Below are 22,590 nucleotides of genomic sequence, written 5' to 3' on the forward strand. Positions count from 1 at the left end.
CGTCATATATATACGACAGTGCAAACCCATTTTAGAGAAAAACAAGTTCAAAATTTATAATAATATTCACACTTTTGTCACGTAGCCTAACAAGATTTTCAATGCTAGAAAAACACATGGTAGGGAAGACCAAGAAAATCGCTTGACATTGGTATCCTTACATTTACACAAAACCACGAATCAAAAGAGCTACAAGCATGTAATTTTGGTTTAAGTGGTTTCGATTTTTCCTGTACAAAAAAGTAATGTAGGAAGTTTTACAACAACACTGACCGCATTTTCAATACACGCTATCAGCAAAATGTCGCATCACTCTTCCCATTCCAAGTGAATGCATTGTGGGTACGACGGTTTGCCGACCGAGTTGCTGGCTTTGCTAAAATACACGTTTTCTATGGAATTTGCGCATTTTAGGGGCAGGGTACGCATACTTCGTTGTGAGCTGAATGATCGTTGTTTTCTGGTTATCCCAAGAGCAAGGATCGTGGTCCATGTATACTTAAATGGAAATCTGTAATGTGAGCATGTTTATAGTGGTAACCCCCAACCCCAAGAAAAAAATAATAATAATAATAATAAAATAAAAAAAATATATCAATCAAAAATTTAAAAAAAGGTCAAATATTCCTAAATTACATTGAAACTTAAAAAAATATATATAATAACAATTCAAAAATGGGGTTTTGAGGAGCGAATCTACCTGGACACTGCAAAACAAAGGTTCTCATTTATTTCAAAGAGATGTTTATGGTTATATTTTTTATAATTTTTCACTTTTTTTTACTGAACAGGTAGGCCTACATGTGAAAATAACTCATTTCCTATCTGGCAGTAGAGAATGAAATGACTACATGTAGTAAGTTAAGTGTATCAATACCCATTTGAAAGCAAGGACTGAGATAATGGAAGTGAACAATAGAGGAATATTGGAAGACCAATTAGCTGCAGGCAAAAACACGTACACAACACAATACTCGCGTTCTGAAGTAATATTGCCTTCACCACTTTCTCCTATGAAAGACTTTTTAAGTGGTCATACATGTACGTTATGGTACATTTATTTCCAAAGATGCATTCATGCCACATCATGTAGTCTGCAATAACAGACACAAATATGACACTTTAACAAATAAAATCATGTCTGGAGTGGAGACTAGGCTCTAAACCCTATTGCCCGAATTCACAAAGGTGGTTTTGAAAACCCATGGTTGAATCCATGGTTTATGCAGATTTCCTGTATAAATTACGCTTAATTTAGCGCATATCGGGCGCGTGTATAAAAAATGTCCTATGCTGATGCGCGCTTTTGTCAGTGCGCCAAATTGACGCCTGTTACCATGGTTAGATACGCTATTTTATTCATGATTCCACTGTTTGAAGAGTGGACTCATGAATAAAAACAGTGGACTCATGAATAAAATAGCGTGGATAACCATGGCAACAGGTGTCAATTTGGTGCACTGTGACAAAAGCTCGCATCAGCATTGGACATTTTTAATATACGCGGTAAAATAAGCGTAATTTATACAGGAAATCTGCATAAACCATGGACTCAACCATGGGTTTTAAAAGCCACCTTTGTGAATTCGGGCCTATATGTATGTGTGTGTCAAACAAAAACAGGACTTTAGGGAATCTTTTTCAGACTTTGCATTTTGCACCAGGCAGTTCTTTATTTATCATTTTGTGGACTACTTTTCACAGCCTACTACATGTATAATCTGTAACATTGGAGAAGCTTTCAAGATAAAAATCAGTTATGGAAACGAGCTAAAAATGAGCTTGAACAGAATCCAATGAAATGACCACCCAAGTGTTTGTACATGTATAAATAAAAAAATATGTTCCAATTGGCTCTGGACAAAATGTGTGATTGCTGAGAAATAAGCAAAATAAGCATGGAAGTCCATAAAATGTTGGAAATTTTTCCAGGCAATATTAATTCACTGTCCCACATACCGTATGCCTTTTTGTGTTAGTTATCATCAGAATTTACATTTTTAAGCTAAGATTTCATGATTTCTCAAAGATGAGTTGATTTCAATATACCAACTATGATAATATAGTGGTACACGTACATGTAATTAATCTTAATTTTAAAAGCTTTCTCATAAAATAATTGTTTGCTGCAATTAACTTCTTTAACCTTTAACATTGCAGTGAATGGGGATTGCACAGGGCCCTTTTGAGCATTTCAGGGGTGAAATTGCCAAGCCCATGTATTTTTCCCATTATACATTATGCGAAGAGCAAGGGTCTGTGCCCGCAGACTACATTCAAACATGGTCTAACAATACGCAGTCCAGCCGTAATTGAAGTAAAACATACGGAGAAATATTGAGTAGTTAAGAATCTACTGAATATGACATTTCTTTTTTATTGTTATTCAATTCAATACTTCAATAAATAACAGGTATGTAGGTGTTGCGTCATTGGCACAAACAAGTCGAGAATATTGCACCAACATTGACATTTTCACAGACAATAATTGCAGTATTAAGTGCTATAATTTGTATCAAGATGGAATTAATGGAGCTATATGTACATGTAAATAGCAAGCAAGAAAACGTTGCTTTGTTATAGTGCACTACTTTGTTATTCATGGCTTCTTTAATTACACTGCAAATAAGCATGTGTGATCATTACCTCAAAAGGTATGATCACCATAGAGATTGATTGACAGTCTTTAATTAGTATCATCCAGGCATGGTAAAGTACTATAACATTTTACAGATTCCTTAATACCAAAACAATAAATCAAACCGTGAAATTCAATTATATCAAATATTTCAGTGCTGTCGTACTCAAGATTCCCACACTGCAATGAAAATAAAAAGAAATATCAAATGAACAATGAACGATGCAAGTCACACGAACCGGAATTGAAAGTATATTTTCAAAAACAAAATTCTGCTCCTGAAATAAACCTTACAGTGTATATATCAATTAATATGCCCTTCATCAGCTATTCAACTCGATTTCCAACCTTTCCACTTAATTTAACGATGCACAATTGCTTTCAGCTTTTTATGAAAATAAATTTTCTGATGAAACAATTTTTTTTCTGAGGATTACATTTTTTAGAGGATACAGTACATGTATACCTCATAAAAATGCTGATTGAAAGAAGAATCTGCTGTCTCATGTGCACATAAATAGCTCTAATACTGATGAAGACTGCAAAAAGTGCAAAATATAATACCGATGCATGCTTAGCCAGTCTGTATTTTTTATTAATTTCAGGGGCTACTTTTAACAACCTACTGTCTGCCTAAATCTGCAACATTGGAAAAGCTTTAACATTGCAATGAATGGGGATTTTCAGTGCTCCCTTTTTTTTTTTTTTCCAGGGCACTTCTCAGCATTTCAGATGCTAAATCGCCCTCAGCCCTTGTGTAATTTTTTCCCCTGTTGTAATATCTGTAGAATACACAGTTTCTTGATACATTGCCACTTGGTTTGTACCTGCTTTAATAGCCTATTTTCCATTTGGTCACTCACTTGGTCCATCTAATCCTAGAGCTCGTCTATGACCCATTCATCTACTAAACATATGGGAGACCTACATGTAGCCCATTTATCATTCTGTCATGTATTGAGAAGGACTATTCCCATTCTGTCTAATATTCACTTTATAGTATAAGTCCACTTGGTCTAGATTAGATGAACTGCAGGGGGATAATTTTCCTAGTATCGCATCGCAATTTGCTCCACATTTTTTGTGACCATTACACAAAATTTCCTTGAAGTAGTGCTCATTTTTTTATTATGAAGGACTGTACAGGACATAGTTGAAAGCTTTTCTCTAACAACCAGAAATGCTATTAAACCAAAACTGAGTATTAAAATTATTCAGCCAACTGTTTATGAACCTCATAAAAAATGCAATAACACTGAAAAGATTAAGTGGAAATTAGGCCATTTGGGCCCTAGACTATAAAATTAAAGTTGGGCTCCCATTCTAATACATGTACATGTTGATTGGTGGTGATTTTTTACCTGATTGCTGAGAAAGCATAAATGCTTATAAGCAAGCAACCAGAGAACCGACTGCTTAAGGTCCTCTCCAAAGGACCTGGTATTGAGGATTAATGCCTTACCAAAGGGCACTAGCGCACCAAGTGGGAATCGAACCAGGTCACAGTAATACGAATCCCCCGCTCTATCGACTGAGCTATCGCGCCATGTAGTAGACCGATTCCGAATAGCCCATGTGGTATTAGACTATCTGAGAAGACCAACTGCATGTAGACCAAGTGAATACAACCCTGTGGCTCTATTTGAACATGGAGGTTATCCAATACAGGTGGTTGTTTCAGGAAGCTGTTTAATAACGAGTAACTTTCCAAACGACTGGTGATCCTTTCTTGTGGTAAATGATTTTTTTTCTTTTCTTTCCCCTCTTTGTGTAATCGTTAGTTTTGACTTTTCAGTATTGTTTTTATATTCATGTATGTATTTCATATATCCAAAGGTCTGACAACAGCTCAAGCATCTGCTTATTTTGTCATACCACTGCATGTCTGCAACCTTGTTATAATCAGTTACTGTATAAGCTGTAATTTTCGCGGGGGTTTTATTTTCGCGGATTTCGCGAATTGCCGATCGGCCACGAATTTAACAACACGCGAAAATATTGACACAATTGTTAGTCAGTGCCAATGTCCCCAACAGCAAAGTTTTGCTATTGAAAACATACTGTATACTAAGAAAATGGAGATATGCACCTCTATATGTACAAAAAATAAGGCTTAGAAAGTACAGTTAGTGATTCAAAAAGTTAGCTAGAATTTCACTTTTTTTAATTTCTCAAACAAAATCAGAGCCTAAAGTATTTTCTAACATTATTTTATCAATATCTATACACTCATTGTAATATTAAAATGTATTTTCCATGAAATAATTTGATATTTTTGTCATCTGATTGACTATATTACACACGTATTGGCAGCTATTTGCATACTCATTAATATTCATAAGTCACATGACCAGAGCTTTTAGAGGTGAAGATTCTGTTCACAAAATTCCACATTTTTGCACTTTTACCAACTTTTTGAAAAATTAATAGAACAAAACACAAATTCTAAAGATTGCTTAACCGTATAAATTACAGATCAAACTGTGGCATGATGAATTTTCAGATCTAAAGGTAAAAAAAATTGAAATTTAAACCACCTTTTTCCACAGTTTGTAACTGTTTTTACAGGGACATATTTATGTATAAAAGACACATCAGCATGGAAACTTTGAGGAGAAGTGATTTGCACGTGATTAGCACTAGTTTTGCTTCTTTTAAATGCTGTGGAAATGTTGTCTACATCTTCCGATCGCGAATTTAACAACCCGCGAAAATGTCGGGACCCCCGCGATTCGCGAAAAATTCTGTACGCGAAAATAACAGCTTCTACAGTATGTTAATGTTATGTTAATCATCATAATTATACATTAGTATTATGTAATTATGTAAAATTTAATGTAATCAATTTTGTGATGGTCACACTATGTACATTGTCATGACATGCAGAAATAAATAAATAAATAAAAAATAAAAAAAAATAAAAAAAAATATTCACCATTAACTGTTCATTGGTGATTATTTAGCGTGCAAGAAAGGTTCACCAGTCGTTCTTAAAGCTGCTCTTAACTTACAAACAGCTCTATGAAACACCCACCAGTGAAACCCTCCAGGGGGCTGTTTCATAAAGCTGTTCGTAAGTTAAGAGCGACTTTAAGAACGACTGGTGAACCTTTCTTACGCGCTAAACCATCGCCAATGGTGTATACCATTTACTAAAAGAAAGGATCACCAGTCGTTCTTAAAGTCGCTCTTATCTTACGAACAGCTTTATGAAACACCCACCAGGTGAATGTTTTATGAAGCTGTTTACAAGTAACTTTACGAACGACTGGTGATCCTTTTTTGGGGTAAGTGATACACATCAGATTTTCTTTCATGTTGATTTTTTTTCTTAAGGAAGGATCACAAGTCATTTGTAAAGTCGCTTGTAAGTTATAAACAGCTTTATGAAACACCCACCAGGCCCCATTTTATAGGGCAAGAGCACTATTCTTTAGGGCACATTTCTATTTCACTGCCCAAATGAGAAAAAAATCAAAAGAGCAAGAAAATGTTGAAGGTCAACGGGCATGACGTTGAGGCCAATCAAACATGCCGGGGAGCATTACATGAAAGGTTTTGACAGTGATTTTCAAAGAATGATTTGCTCTGAGCCTATTAGGTGAAATGATTGTAGTAGCTTATAACAACGGTCAATTTCATGAAATGGCCCCATGGACTTTACAGATCATCTTTAGATATGAACGTGTTAGTTTGTCCCCAAAGTTATAAAATGGGAGCTTTATGAGTGTAATAAGCCTGCGAGTGCTAGAATGAGCTTGAAAGCTTATCTTCGAGGTTCTGGCAGGTTAAGAAAGATTGAAAGAAGCCATATAAAGCAAGGCTGGCCTGCTGGTTGAAGTCCAGGCTGGTTGCTTCATATCTGCAGTAGCAGTGCGCATTCACCTAGCCCTGGCCCTATGCGTATTACACCCGCATTTTAGCACAATGAATTGACCAGACCTGTATTGTAATGTAATCTATTAAGTCGTGCAGTGGAATATAATCGACGGTACATGTACTTTTGAAATAGAAAGTTGCATATTCAGCCTCTTATTTGCTTGCGTACATACACTGTAACACAATAAGCTAAGTAGGCATTGTTCAATGAGGCGCGATAGCTCAGTCAGTAGAGCGGGGGATTCGTATTCTGGTGACCTGGGTTCGATTCACACTTGGTGAGCTAGTGCCCTTTGGTAAGGCATTAATCCTCATTACCAGGTCCTTCGGAGAGGACCTTAAGCCGTCGGTCCTCTGGTTGCTTGCTTACAAGCATTCATGCTTTCTTAGCAATCAGGGGAGTGTTTCATCAACATTTTCATCCAACAAGTTGTCAGATCTGACATCTTTCTCTGATGTTGATTGGCTGAGAGGTACTGTTACTATGGTAACTGTAGGATAAAATGGGACTTGTCGGATAAAACGTCCAACAAGTCCTTTCATGAAACGCCCCCCAGGTAAAAAAATCCCCACCAATCAATCACTCAACCAATATCATTAATGTATACCATACATGAGATGTGCTGTATTGAGAAAGTGATTTTCATGTACAAACTATAACCCAGCATTACAACAGCAATTCAATCAATGAATTCTTAATGGAAAACATACATGATGTACATGTAGGAAACCTTATTTCTGTGTTATTTTTAATTATATCCATTACTGAAAATTTTTTGATTGGTCGAGAGCCCTTTACGAGACTAATCATAATTTCACCAGAAAAATGAAATTCATTGGAGATCAAAATAGTTCGTGACGTCAGAGTAGAATTTTTTTTATACTATTTTGCGTCCGACTAAAAACCACGCAATCACTCGGGCACAGTGCACAAAGGACTGCCTCCACCAGGCAAGTCTTGAATTAGAGTGAAGCTGATCTAGATTTTGTCCAGATCATGGAGATACGCCAATTAGGACTAGATTACCAATGTTTTTGTTCAAACTTTAATAATTATGGAAGGGATATAACAAATAACCAGGCGTTTCTTTCGAAAGTGTAGTGGAAATATTTTATCCTCGGTTGGTCCGGCAATGATACTATTTTCCCTCGGGGTTCGCGCCCCTCGGGAAAAACAGTAATTGCCGAACCAACCTCGGATCAAAATATTTCCACTATTCTTTCTCAAACCCGGTATATTTGTATATTGTAGCAATCCTTGAGGTCATATATTATGCAGGCGAATGTCCATTCATCCACAAATGTATCATTGGGGAGTAGCAGCAGAAACTGACAACATAATTGTATTAGGTTTTACTGATTGCCAAGTGTGCACATTAGCGGGCAGCCGGGCCCGGCTGACGTCAAAAGGAGAATCTTGATTGAATGTCCTTATACTCTACCTTTATAATTCCTACCTCGCCTTTAAATGGTTTGAAGATAGGTATACACGTACATTGGATGCTTCAGGGCGTGTTAATCACAAAGAGATATGATCAATATGTACAATTGCTTGTAAATTTTTGTACATGGCTTTTCATAGGCTTATAGTTGCGCTTAATTGTACGATCAATTGTACATGATGTATCTCTTACCTTTAAGGGTCTACATGTAGGATTCATATCAAATGTAGGGTAGTAAAAGCTAACTTTGGTGGGGGTATTGTTATAGGAATCAGAGTACATGTATGTATTCTGGAATGGGGGTTACAGTGCTCATCAATGAATAATGAATGCATACATATCAAAATAAATAATCTATACACAAATCAATTTTTTTTTATAGAAGCAGACTTTTCAAAGGATTTAAATGAAAGGGAAGGGCAACCAGTGAACTATTCCTTCTGCATCCAACCCAAAATCTCCTCTGTTCTACATGAAGGTGCACATCAGGGAAAAATTACCTAGGGGCTCAAGGTGATTTCACCCCCCCCCAAAAAAAAAAAAATGCTCAAAAGGGCCCTGGAAAATTTCCATTCACAGTAATATTCATAAAGCTTCTCCACTGATGTTCCAGATTCAGCTAGTAGGATGGGAAAACTAGCCCCCCCCCAAAAAAAAAAAAAAATAATAATAATAATAATAATAATAATTTTTCTTAATGGCTGGTGCACAGTAACCATGGATATTTCTCATAAATATATAAGCCATTGCACAAGACATTGAAGATTCTTACTTTCTATATTAAAGCTTCTCACATTTACATGCATGTCCATGTACAGTACATGTAAGTTCAACATAAAGAAAGACCCAGAAACCAGATTGCCAATTTGTGATTTACAATGAAGTAGATCTTACATCATTACAGCACTATAAACCAGGTTGGGGGATCAAATGGGAACTTTTGCCCCAAAAATGCTCAGAAGTGCCCTGGATGAACCCCATTCACTGCCATGTTGAAGTTAATCAAATGATACAGACTTGTACGCATTAGGTTTTGCATTCATGAGCAGTAGCCCAAGAATATCAATTTTTTGCCTGACACTACCTCATTTTCTGGTTTATTTCAAACTCTACACAACATGTCAGCAACTTCATTCCTTATCTCATTTTCTCCAGCTTTCATTCTAATTTTAACGAGGGTGGAGTCACCAGTTATTATGAAAGAGAAGAACTGTTTTAATACACAATGAAGAGTTTTCCAGCATGATATTTTCCATCGTTAGTGGGTAATCTGAATTCTTCCTCTATTAATTTTTATAAAACTTATGCTGAAACCATGTATGTATGCATGCAATTACTTAGCCACAGAAAAGTAGCTCCATTCGGTCTTAATAATGAACAATTAATATCTTCATGTGTTTCAGGTGGGAAAAAGCATGTGGGCTTGGTGCAATTTCGCCCCCGAAATGCTATCAAGTGCCCTGGAAAATCCCCAATCAATGCAGTGTTATTAAAGCCAAATGTTGCAGTTTATTGAGGCAGTAGGTTGTGAAAAGTGAAATAAAAATTTAAAAAAAAATTGCCTGATGTGTATAGAGTGAGATGATGGCGTTCACATACGCACAACATGCTCATCTTTTGGTGGCAAAGAAATTGTCTGTCAGAATAAAAGAGAAAGATTATTGCTTTAGTACAAGTTTTGTTTGTGAAAATCAAAGGCTTGACAGTATGTGACTCTTATACTTGACCATAAATATGCTCCACAGCCATACGATAATCAACATGTACCGGTATACATGTAGACTAGTATGGTTGAAATGACACTGACAGTTTACACGTATTGTTTGTTTTACCAATTTTCATTCGACTTCTCTTTCTCCATGAGCCACTACAATCTATCATCTCATTTTGAACTCCTTTGATTGGAGGTTTGGGACTAGGCTCTTCCATAACCACTCAATCACATATACATGTATACAAAAAAATAAATGTACAGAAAGCCCAAGAATGTCAAGCCTCAAAGTAATACTTCATTTGGTGTGTTTGCACTAACCTCAATGAGATAAAGTTCTTTCAGTTTAATGAGCCAGAAAAAAGTGTTTGCACACCCATACAAAATTAGAAAAGATAATTTCTGCACATTTCAAGTTTTTGTATCGAACTAGAAACCCTCCCTGCAAGCTTGGGGAAATTCCTTTAAATTTATCATATTTTTAAAATTATTTACTAACCTCCCGTTACCTTATTTTGGGATATAAATTTTGCTAATGTAATTCATACATACCAGCAAAATATACCTGGTAATTATGTGATTGGTCAGATATGAAAGCACCTTACTACATGTAGGATTCATTACAAATTCTTTTCCATTTCATTTTCAAGATAAATTGAGCTCATTACCTGAACATTTGCAGGACAAAAATGTACATTTTCCTTTTACATGTACATGTTCATTCTTGCAGTTCTCGCAAGCAAATAAAAAATATGATCAAATCTGCATGGAAAAAACATTAATTAACAAGCTTATATCGGATGTCAAGCCTACTCCTTTCTCACAACTGATATACATGTACAATTCAATTACACCCTACTGCCAGTAAGCTAGAGAAATGATTACCAGTCAAACGTATGCAGCCGCATGTGCTGGAAGGATCAAGTTTATCTCCTAAGCCAGTGGAACCATACTCATATTTCAAACGAATAGATATGAATCCGAAGATGAATAGATAGCGGTTTCCTCAAAACAGGTCTGTTTACACACCAGCAAAAATATTAAGAAATTTAATATTGTTGTGTTTTTATTTTTTAAGAAATGTTAGCACAGCATTTTACAATTCATCATTCAATTTTAGGGGTGTGTTCTCATGTTAAACTTGTTGATGTTCTTGATGTGTTTGCATACATGTGTATGTAGAGTGAATCATGACCAAATTCAATCATTTATGAATGTACCATACTGTACAAATGCTTTAATATGCAAGAGTGAGCATCTTTAGCTAAAAACATATAGCTAATGCAAAAAAAAAATCAGTGAAATTTCTACAAACAGTTCAACAATATTGACATGAATTTTTTTTTGTGTTCCAGATGTACATAAGAATATACTTATCACTCATCAGTACATGTACATGTTTCCAAGACAAAAGTTTTTGTCACATGAGATGGATTTTCATCAATACTAGATATCAAATTTACAGATATCTGAAGCTTTAATTTGTTCATAATTCATATCATAGTAAAAGTTAACATATTTTACTTGCATAGTAAAAATGAACATAATTTACTTGGGATTAATGGAATGGCAATGGTTGAATTGCTCATTCTATCGATTATCGATTCTAGAAATCTATTTGAGAGTGAAGAAAATATGGATATTGGAAATAATTTTTAAAATGCCCTGCTGGGGAGTGTTTCATCAACATTTTTGTGTGACAAATTGTCAGATCTGACATCTTTTCTTGATTCTGATTGGCTGAGAGGTACTCTTACTATGTAATTGACATAATAAAACAGGACTTGTCGGATAAAATCCCTTCATGAAACGCTCCCCAGGTATACATGTAACTATGTATGTAATTCATTTCTTGAATAGAAATTGAATTTAAAATCATGTACATACATGTACATGAACATGTATCAAAATGTAATACTAAAGCATTAAATTTTTTTAAACAGACTTTCAGTAAGTACATCTACATCATAGGCTATCATTGCAAGCCAAAGAATAACCACCACATTAACTTTTGACAACAATACAGTGTCTAAGATTTACAGATGCTGGGAAACATCATTAGTAATTGACAATATTCATGAGATCGACCTAAATCTGCATTTTGAGTATGTACCCTTGATGCATGCACATCCAGGCTTTTAACATAGTTTTAACTTCACATACCCACTCATCAAAAACACCGTCCACGCTACCGGTACTCCGACAGACCGACATGTACGTCGTGCTCTGCACGGAGATACAATCAAGGCACAGCTGAGTGGTCCGATAGGACGCCGCATGGAGACCGTGTTTACACAGGCTCAGAAATGGCATTTCAAATGTGTGCAATTCACATGTTAAGTGGCAAAACCAGTGCTTGGTACACATTGCCGTAACGTTAGATCGCATAACTTGAGCCGACACCCTGGCTCTGTGCTGGATATTCGCCCTCACAGAAGATGCAAACCTGAGCAGAGGAATGGGGGCAACGAAACAGAGAACGTTCCCCATATGGGCCGGTAACATTGGATGACCAGTCAGAAGAAGGGTGGTATACTGAATTTTTTATGAGAAATTACGAATGGAGAGTACATGTATATTTAGAAATGTGAGAAATAGTGATTTGTGATCAATATCAATCATTCTATCCTTAATATAATGACCAATTGCGACCAGGATCTGTATACTCAATGAAAATCATAGTGATGAACGTAAAATCAAAGTACTCTCAGATACATGAAGTAGCCATTTTTTCTTCAAGTATGAAATTGAAACTAAATATACAATGCCTTTTGAAATGAAATATGCTCATGTTTTAATGATTATTTGATTACAATAAACTTTTCAGTTTAATTTTTCACTTCCATGTATAAATTCCCAATAACAAGCTTTAGCAGCATAAAAAAGGTAGTTCACGAACCATAAGTCTACAAATACGCAATATGACCTTTTGAACCCTAGCTCACCTTTGACCTTATCATCCTCATGAACACACGTGTGATACATAATGTATGTTTTACCCAATGATTTTTTGTCCAAAAATATTTATAATTGATGGATAAATAAAGAAATAAGAGCAAGAGTAAAGACTTCAAATACTAGTAAATGATAAACATGACCTCAGATTATTTGACCTCTTGTTGACCCCTACTGTACATGTGGTATGTAGATTACATTTGACCCCACCATCCTCATGAACACACATGGTATTACCCAAGGATGCACCAAGTGTTAACACAGTTGATGCAGAAATAAAGAAATGAGAACAATTTAAATTAAAAAAACTTGACCTTTTGGCCCTTACATATTACCTTTGACACCATCAACCTCAACAATATTACCAAAGAATAATTTGAACAAGTGTGATCAAGACTGATGCAGAAATAAAGAAATGAGAGCAAGTTGAACAATAACATTTTTGTAACAGACTACATGTACAGCCCAACGGACTAGACTGACAAAAAAGAAAAGTGATAACTTGGTCTCTACTGAACTTTGTTCAGGCAAGACAAAAATGAGAAAATTATCTTCAATTTTATTCTCAGGATGTAAAGTTCTGCATATTTCCATAACGAAGACAAATCTTGATGGACAAGTACATGTAGGCTTTGTTCTACCCATAAGAATAGAAACGGTATCAGAACTTTACCAAGGTTAACCAATTCAATCCCTAAAGAAAAATGTATTTTCTGCAATCCTATACACTGTGCGCCTGTATTCCTTTTCTGCAACTATTAATACTGTACTGAGTTTGCCAAAGTATATTTCCTTTCTTTCGACAGCAAAGTACAAATGTTGATGTATTTTTTGCCTCAAATAACAAAAGAAACACAATTATTGATATTTCAGGATAGACAACACATGATGTACTGCTCTTTCGGAACTACTGTATGTAGTTACACAAGAATGTGTCACATCATTAAAACATTTCAAAAGCAGGAATACAGATTTATGGCATTTAACAATCGATCCATCATCCATACCTCGAATGGTTTCGTAACATTGTAGTTCTGATTCACTTGCGTATCCAGGGGTAGCACAGCCGGCCTGTGCCCCCCCCCCCTTTTGAGCGGCACAATTAAAATTTGTATGTAAAAATGCTGTTAAAACAGAAGTGTGCCGCCCTTTTTAAAGGGAAGACCTTCTTTTTTTTTGGCTTGTCAAAGTTTTTCGTGGACGAAATACCCTTCATTTGTGGTTAAAACCCCTTTTTTTTTTGCTTGTCAAAATTTTCCTCGGTAAAGAGTGCCCCCCCCCCCTTTCCAAAACACCTGGATCCACCCCTGTTCTGATTGATTGCTCTGTAATAGGTTTTATGGTTGTGGCATGCATATCAAAACATTACTTATCTATAGATATAAATGCTTCAAAGTGAATGATGCTATTTTCAAGATAGATGGGACTGATACATGTAACTACCATGTATTTATTGTAATTTCATTATAGGTTTTAGGGAAAAAAACTGTCTCCCATTGTGGTTACCTTATTTGTAGGTATATGTACGAGATAATTAGAACAATATCCCCAACACAAAGAGCCTCTAATTATTGCATTGTTCTATAAAGTACATGACTTTCTACATATTTACCAATACTCTTCATGGATGTACTGCATGCTATTTTAGCTTTTGCCTGTACGTCGTTTTCGCTTGCGACGAACGAAGGATTCAAGAACAGGGCCCCGTCTCACAAAGAGTTACGATTGGTCCGATCAATCGTAACTCTATGGAAATCCATCAGTGTCAATGTCATAAATTTTTTCTACGAAAAATTTGCACAATGTCCTTTGTATGCAAAGGGAATCGCAGTGAATTTTCAAGAAAACAATGAATGCATGAATATTCATCATAGCTAGAAAACATTTTGGACAAACATGCATAATAGATGTTGACCTTGCTGGCCGTCCAAAGTTGCGATTGATCGGATCAATCGTAACTCTTTGTAAGACGAGCCCGTGATTAATAAATTGAAAATGCTTGTCAAATGACAAAGAACAGCTACATGTAGGAGGTCTTTGCTAAAAATTAATGAAACGGAACACAGTTTTGTCCAAAGTTTCTGCGACGTGTCCAGAATCAAGGACTCAACTCCTGTTTTGATCCACCAATTTTCGACAAAGACTCTTTTTTGGTGTGCTTTGTTTATAGGATGTTCATTAGACAATACATTTCCTCTGTTCTTGAATCCTCTGTACGTTGCTGAGTGAAAAAATCCACAAATGATGGTTTGTGAAAGGAAGGGCATCCATGCTGACAAGATAATTCTGTCAATACTTACTCATAAAACTGTATAGCCTGCTTGAGACAGTCTGTAACTTCTTGAGGGAAGTCTCCCGGGTCTTGATGCCCGCTCCGCCCAGCATGCTTTCCTTTAGCATGGTACACATTGCCGAGGTTGTACAGCGCCCTGCCTTCTCCTACCTGCGGATACACCACAGAACAACAACAAAATTTAACTTTAATATTGTCTGGACAACTTGAGGGGCTGGGGGCAATTTAGCCCCCAAATGCTAAAAAAAGCCTTGGAAACTAAAGAGGAGCCCTGGAAATCCCCATCCAAAGCTTAACATGTTTTATGTACAGTACATGTATCATCTCAGTGAATTAAAACTTTTAAAAATTTGTCATACAAAATGTACAATGATATTTCCTGTACAATAATTGGCAAGAGAACAATGAAGGTCAGTGATGGAAAGTTATGATTGTTTACATGTATGTTATATCATGTTTTGTGGTAGGGTCCATGGTTATATTAATATGAATGTACATGTATTGAACAATAAATGTGTTCCTTTAAGTATTATGGGTAAAACAGTGTAATACAAAGAAGAACAGGTATGAAGCTTAATTTTTTTGTCCGAGGTATGCTCCAGATTGCACCATTTCAAGGGGAAAATGAAAAATAAAGTCACTACCATGGAAGGGGAAATCCCCCCCCCCCACACCCTCGCATGGATGGTACCTCCTATGAAATTGACATTTCCTTCCTTGAAAAATATTCAACAAGACCATGTGTATACATGTATTATGTACATAAACATCAACCAACATTCACAGATTATGATTATCTTGTTGAATTTAAATGGCTCAATCCATATCAAGTCAACATGTTTGAATAATAAGTGACAATTATGTATTTAGATTTCGACAATAAACTACCAAGCCACAGTAGTTGATTGAAAACAGATTAAGATACATGTAGCACCCAATAGTTAATGTACATGACCCTCTCAGAATTATTCAGTACAGGAGGGGAAAAAGAAATCACCAAGGCAACCACATTTCTCTGATCACTCTTGAAATAAATGGTTGAGATACTTGTAACTAACTCAAGAAAGATTATGTATGTAACATATTTTGATTATAAAACAGTTTTTTTTAGATTTCATTCTGGTATGAGTGCTTTTATAATAGTGACCACTCATTTATATTGAGATATGCAGACATTATCCATGCATTTATGAAACACTTCTGCATATCTGCATATCAATCATCAAAATGTATTCAGTTTTACAAAGGTAAACAAACAAATTACAAATATGCACAGATTTGTAATGATATTCAATTCACTTTCTTGCAAAATAAAATACATCTGTATAGATGAATGTATAGATGAAAATGCAAGCTACATTGTACAAAACCTTTTCAAAGACTTTTGATGAGGATTGTGAATTTTAAAATAAGATACAGGTGGCCCAGTGAAACACAACAAACAATAACTTCAAATTCAGCATGCATATATAAAATAATAATAGAAATTTACAAGTGATATCATTCTCTTTTTTATTGTAAAATGGCTCTGGAGACTTGAACAAAAATGACACTCTGAAGTTGAAAAATGATTTTCATGATTTTGTGACCACTTTTAGACAAATGAATTCAGTTCTAAAAAATGTATTTCCCCTTCTAGTAACACCAAAAAATCATGGGGGGGCGCGGGCAAATTCGCCCCGGAATCATAATAAACCCAAAATCATAATACAAATAATAATCATAGGTATTTATATAGCGCCATCTATCAAGAAATATTCTATTCTGAGGAGCAATGTTTATTATTATTATTACCCCGGCTTTAGCTCGAGCTGCCTTTCAGCGCTCAGTGCATTTCAAGAAATTAATCCTGCCGGGTACCCATTCACCTCTCCTGGGTTGAGTGCAGCACAATGTGGATAAATTTCTTGCTGTTAAAAGAAAATTACGCCATGGCTGGGATTCAAACCCACGGCCCTCTGTTTCAAAGTCAGAATACTAATCAACTGGGCCACAACGCTCATCACATCATGCTATCGGGGCGGCATTAAATCTGAAAGTCGCCCGCAAAATAATTGTGAGCAATAACTGGTTAGGCAGCGCTGCACTGCTAGCTCAGCGGCCACAAATCGGCTGGAAAGCACACGGTCCCTCTGTAATTTTGATAGTGAAAATTTTATTTTTTTTGCATTTTGAAGATACCATCTTAAATTTGCAAGAAAATGAGATTGTGAACTCTGAACAAATTTTTTTTTTTTTACCGTATTTTTCGCCAACCCCAGTTCTTAAATCTGAACTAAGCCTTCAGGTGCTGTGGAAATATGCCATGGATCCCGCAATTTGAAGGCCAAAATTAGGATTTTCAGTGGGGATTTTTCCGTGAGTAATTGTCAGTGCCTGAGTATACATGTACCGTATTGGCACTAATGCAGATTCACACCGCCTATGTTGCAGTGATGGTTGACTGTGAGCTGTGCTACGTTCAGTGGCTGCACTGCACTGTCGTAGGCTTAGCTCAGCTTGTAAAATAAGTTGACATGTTGACATTAGCTGTCAGGCAGCAATGCATTCAATATTTCATAAAATAATTTTCAAGAGAGTTTTTATCACATAAAAGATTAAAACTTAAGAAAACGATTCCTCGAAGTACAAATTCTGTTCAAATTTGATAAACTTTGTCCTATTCAATTTGATGGACAAAATTGAATACACAAGATACAAACAATAACAAATAAACATTAGATTTATAATTATGAACAATAATAAAAACTAGATAATCATTTAACAATAATAATGAAGAAAAAATAAATAGCAATTAAATAAACAGAGTTAAACATTAAATTAATTTGTAAACAAGCAGGATGGGCGAATCGTCCTGGGTCTCACAATATACTGTACAACGTATTTGCGAAAAGTGAACCCCCGAAATAAAATAGTAGCCCCCGAAAGGTAGAAAAGAAGCCCTTGAAATTTTACAAAAAATTGAAAATGGAGCCCCCCCCAAAAAAAAAAAAATCAATTTTTCCCCTGTGTAGTACCATCATGAATAATTTCGTTTGAAGGCTGGAACAGCTTAGTAATGAGGTCTTGGTTTTTACATTTCAGCCAAATAGAACAAAATACACAAGTATATCATTGTGAATCATTGTGAATATTCTCACCAAGATATACTGGTAAACAAGTTTTGTATCCTAGTATTAACACTCCTTGAATAAGATAAAAATTGTCTGGGACAGAGAGTTTTGCATGCATCCATACAAAAAGTACATGTACATCAGACAAACAAATAAATTTGATTATCATGCTTTTTATAACCAATTATTACTTACTTTGAATTGCCAAAACAATTCAATGAGTATGATGACTTTTAAAGGACAAGTCCGCCCCAACAAAAAGTTAATGTGAATAAAAAGAGAAAATCCAACAAGTGTAACACTGAAAATTTCATCAAAATTGGATATGAAATAAGACAGTTATGACATTTTAAATTTTCGCTTAATTTCACAAAACATTTATATGCACATCCTTGTCTGCATGAAAATGAGGGGAATGATGACATCACTCACTCACTTTTTCTTTTGTATTTCATTATCTGAAATATGAAATATTCTAATTTTCTCATCATTGTCATGTGAAGCAAAGTTTTATTCCTCTTTGAACATGTGGAATTGCCATTGTTCGAACACTTTATGGTTCAGTCAAGTTATTCCTTATTGTTAAATCTGTAAGAATTGAAATATTCTATTCAAACAATTAAAAAAAGAGAAATAGTGAGTGAGGGACATCATCGATCCTCTCATTCGCACATCACTAAATTGTGCAAATACACATGTAACTGTTTAGTGAAAAATAAGCGAAAGTTTAAAAAATCAAATCTTTCTTATTTTACATCCGATTTTGATGAAATTTTCATTGTTATTCTTGATTTTTCTCCATTGATCCAAATCCACATTTTTCTGGGGTGGACTTAATTGGCCTATAAGCTCAGTGCACAGGATACAGAGAACATGCACTGCGTGTATTCCATTTCAGAATTTAATGCTATATAAATCACAGCAGAGACGTTTTGAGCTTGGATTACCGTAACTGTATCTGCTGACGGTGATATGGATTCTTACAAACTTTGTTGGCAAACATGTCAAATCCACTCTTGAATTGCAACAAAAAGTGGTATGAAGTCATAATAACAAAAAGTTCTTAATTATGATTTTATATAGTTAGTGCACTGTGACAGCCTTAACAGGGTATTATAAAAGGCACATGGTCATGGTCACCGGACATGGTGGATCAGTGGTAGAGTATCTGCCACATGAATAGTACGTTGTGGGTTCAATCCCCGGCCGAGTCATACCAAAGACTTACAAAATGGGAGCTTCTACCTTCTTCTCAGTCACTGAACGTGCATGGAATTTATAAATGGAGAAGGGTAATAATAATAATAATAATGTAATGCAGGGTCCACTGGGAGAACATATCACGCTTGTAAGCAGAAGTGGCTTCCCTGGGTAAATGAAATCACCTGTGTGTTAGCTCAGTTGGTTGAGCATCCACCCCGCAACCGGGAGGTCTGGCGTTCAAGCCCCGGCAGCATCATACCAAAAGACATTAAAAGATGGGAGTTGCTGCTGCCCTGTTTGGCATTCAAACAATTTAGGACTGCTGGGCCGAGGGTCAATTGGGCAAATGAATTTGGGGGATTTCCATTTCTGATTTCTATTTTGAACAATAAATTATGGATTATTATAATATAATTATTACATTACTATGAAACTATAAGGTAAATCTCTATTAATACAATCATCCTTACCTTTTCCGAGAGTTCTCTCGATATATCTAAATGTCTTTGACAACAGCAGATGGCTTCATCAAACTTTCCAAGGACTTTCAGTGTATTGCCAATGTTACCACTGGCTTTGGCTTCTCCAAGTCTGTCCCCAATAGAGCTACAAAGAAAAAGAGACAAAAGGTTTAGTCCTGACATTGTCATATTATCGAAATTATACAATATTGCAAAAACATTTAATATTTGATAATGGTATTGTGATTATATAGATATATTGCCTTAACACGATATAACCCAAATATTGTCGATTATGAAATGTAGGGACAGTGATTTTCCGCGATCGCGGAAAACGGACGGAATTCACAGAAACAGCCTTTTGAAACGAGAAGTGGCTTTGTAAATGGAAAATCACGGAAAACATATTTTCCTCAAAATGCACAGAACAGCAACATAAATTAATCCAAAATCTCAACAAAATACGAATATTAACTGGCCACAAAACATGATCTCACTTCGCTACAATCATGACAACCCACACATCATGATTGTTAAAATGGGAAAAATGACATTCGTCCCAGGCCTACTCTTTTCTAACTCTTCATGGTGAAGAAACAGTTAAGAATGATTTGAGAGAAAACTTAGCTGACACATTGAAATCATACTGTATTGAGTTATGACACTATTAGCTATCCATACTTAAACCACAACTTTAAACCTGAGTTTAAATTAAACCCGACTTCAGAATACGGACCATTAGGTTTATTTTGAAAAATTGTTGAATGCTATTAATAATCTGGTGGTTAGGATTAACCGGCAAAAGGTTTTAAAAAAAAGCTTCCTCCGAAGTTGCTGAATTTTCACAATTCATATATTAACTTCTATGAAATGCCCATCTATTCCTTAAATTATTTTGATTTATTTGGAAATTACCAATAAAATGTAGTATATTCCCTTCTTTCTTCATTCTGAAAGAACAGTTTAAGTTCATGTCATATTTCATGGAGGTAAAGACACAATAAGAAAATTTAGCAACATTGGCAAAATTAATATTTTCCCTACAAGATCAGCCATTTGTCAAAATGAAAACGCTTACACTTTTAACGGTCGTTTGAACAGCGGGAAAACGTTTTTACTCAGCCCTAATTGCAACACCACTCAGCAGCAATGACCTATTGCTTCTTTACGATGTGTTATGTGACCCTACGGCCTCTCAATCACTTATAAACTGTGGTCAATAGCCTTATTCTTGCAAATCAGTGTATTTTTATTTGCTACTGAGCAATTCTTACCACTGGTTTAAAGTTACTGTAAACTATAAGTTAGGCAACTTGTCAAAAGTCTGCACTGTGTGTTTTAGCAGGACCCCTGCTATAAAGGAGCGATGCTTCTTTCCTGCATTCATGTTACATGTACATTATATTGTCTATGATGAAATTCAAGGATTGTCAACAAAAAGCCGGTTGCTGGATCCCTGCGGAAAGACGCAGCTTTGAGCTTTGACAAGGTGCCTTGACAAGCCATGATCGTTTTCCTGTACTTACGTCGCTAGGGTCAGGTCATGCTTGTGATAGGTCAGGGCCTTGCCATAGTCTTCAAGGAAGAAGTAGGCGTTGCCTAGCTGGCTGTAGATGGCACTTAGCGTCTTAAGGTCATCGGTTCCGACCTCCACGGCAGCCTCCAGGTAGCGGACTCCTTCTCGGCAGTTCCCCGCCTTGCATAACCTCTCACCTTCCAGGGCCAGCTCCATGCAGGAGGCCTCACTTTGCATCTTGAATCCCTGCTCCTGGTGGGATCCTCCAGGGGACTTCTCAAGAAAGTGGTTTCCCTTTCTTTTTTCCCTTTCACTCCCTAGGGGTAGCAGAAGATGGATGTGTTAAAGGTGCTGCAAGAAATAAAATGATTAGAAAGTCCTCAATCAATATTTTCTAAAAATATAGCACAATGCAAAAACATACATGTACTGTAATAAAATCAATTAATTCAATTGAATATTCTTTTGGGAGGTCTTGATGTACAGTATCGAGTTAGTGATTTTCACTGACAAATTTTCTCTTATCCAATCAGAATGAGGCATTTTCGATAGCCTATAGCCAAGGCTCCACATTAACTTTTTTTGGTGGTGGCCCGTTCGGGCCACCAAAACCTTCAAATAATTTTTTTTGGTGGCCCGATATTAAAGTCTGGTGGCCCGAAAAATATAAAGAAAAACATTAATTTAAAATAAATAAAACAAACTTCTGAAATATTAATTCTGCAGCCACTACCACCAAGTATATTAAAAAAAGAAAACAAATATAATAAATTAAATAAGTGAAATAAAACAAAAGAAAGAAAATGAAGAAAGAAAAAACACAGAACAGGGAAAAAAAGAAAAGAAAAAATTTAGAGGAAAAAAACAAAAGAAAAATGAATAAAACAAAATTTATAAAAAATGGGGAAAATTTATAATTATTTTTCAGTAGAAACATATTCTTTAATCAGGCATATTCAATTGGAAGGGGTATAAATGGTTTAACCACTATAAAAAAAAAATGAAAGAAAAAAAATAAGAAAATGGCATAAGTTATATCTGGAAAAAAAACAGTGTGAGAAGAGTCCTTCCGTATATTTGCCAAATGCTGGAAAAATTCACATTTCATATCAATGAAATGCCTTCCCAAAGTATTTACTTCCTCAAGAGTGGTTTAAGAAGTCATTTATAAACAAGAAAGAAAGAAACTGTCTGCTTATTTTTGGCTAGAAAAGACATAGCTTCGAAAGAAACAAAGTATCAACATACATACAAATGCACACGTGGGACTGTGATGTACTCACCTATGTGTTTTATGTGCATTAATGCATTTGGAAATCGGTCTTTTTGAGTCAAAAGAGAGGTCATAATTCCTATTTTTAATGCTTGCAAATAATCAG

At 35.6% G+C, this 22,590-nt stretch overlaps 1 protein-coding gene across 3 annotated transcripts in view; it reads right to left on the reverse strand.

The window, feature by feature from the left end:
* LOC129277312 (G-protein-signaling modulator 2-like) overlaps positions 1-22,590 on the reverse strand; it is a 78,925-nt gene that overhangs the window by 44,050 nt on the left and 12,285 nt on the right. For all 3 annotated transcript variants that reach the window (XR_010295781.1, XM_064109968.1, XM_064109967.1), the window contains exons 2-4: positions 21,222-21,562; positions 19,705-19,840; positions 14,926-15,068 (exon numbers count right to left, since the gene is read on the reverse strand). Coding sequence is in view for 2 of the 3 variants with exons in the window: in XM_064109968.1 (XP_063966038.1) it covers positions 14,926-15,068; positions 19,705-19,840; positions 21,222-21,448 (506 nt within the window). In the remaining variant the exon portion in view is untranslated. The remainder of the gene's footprint in view (positions 1-14,925; positions 15,069-19,704; positions 19,841-21,221; positions 21,563-22,590) is intronic.

Source organism: Lytechinus pictus, chromosome 15 (assembly GCF_037042905.1).
Source record: "Lytechinus pictus isolate F3 Inbred chromosome 15, Lp3.0, whole genome shotgun sequence".
In the NCBI taxonomy this organism is placed as follows: domain Eukaryota; kingdom Metazoa; phylum Echinodermata; class Echinoidea; order Temnopleuroida; family Toxopneustidae; genus Lytechinus; species Lytechinus pictus.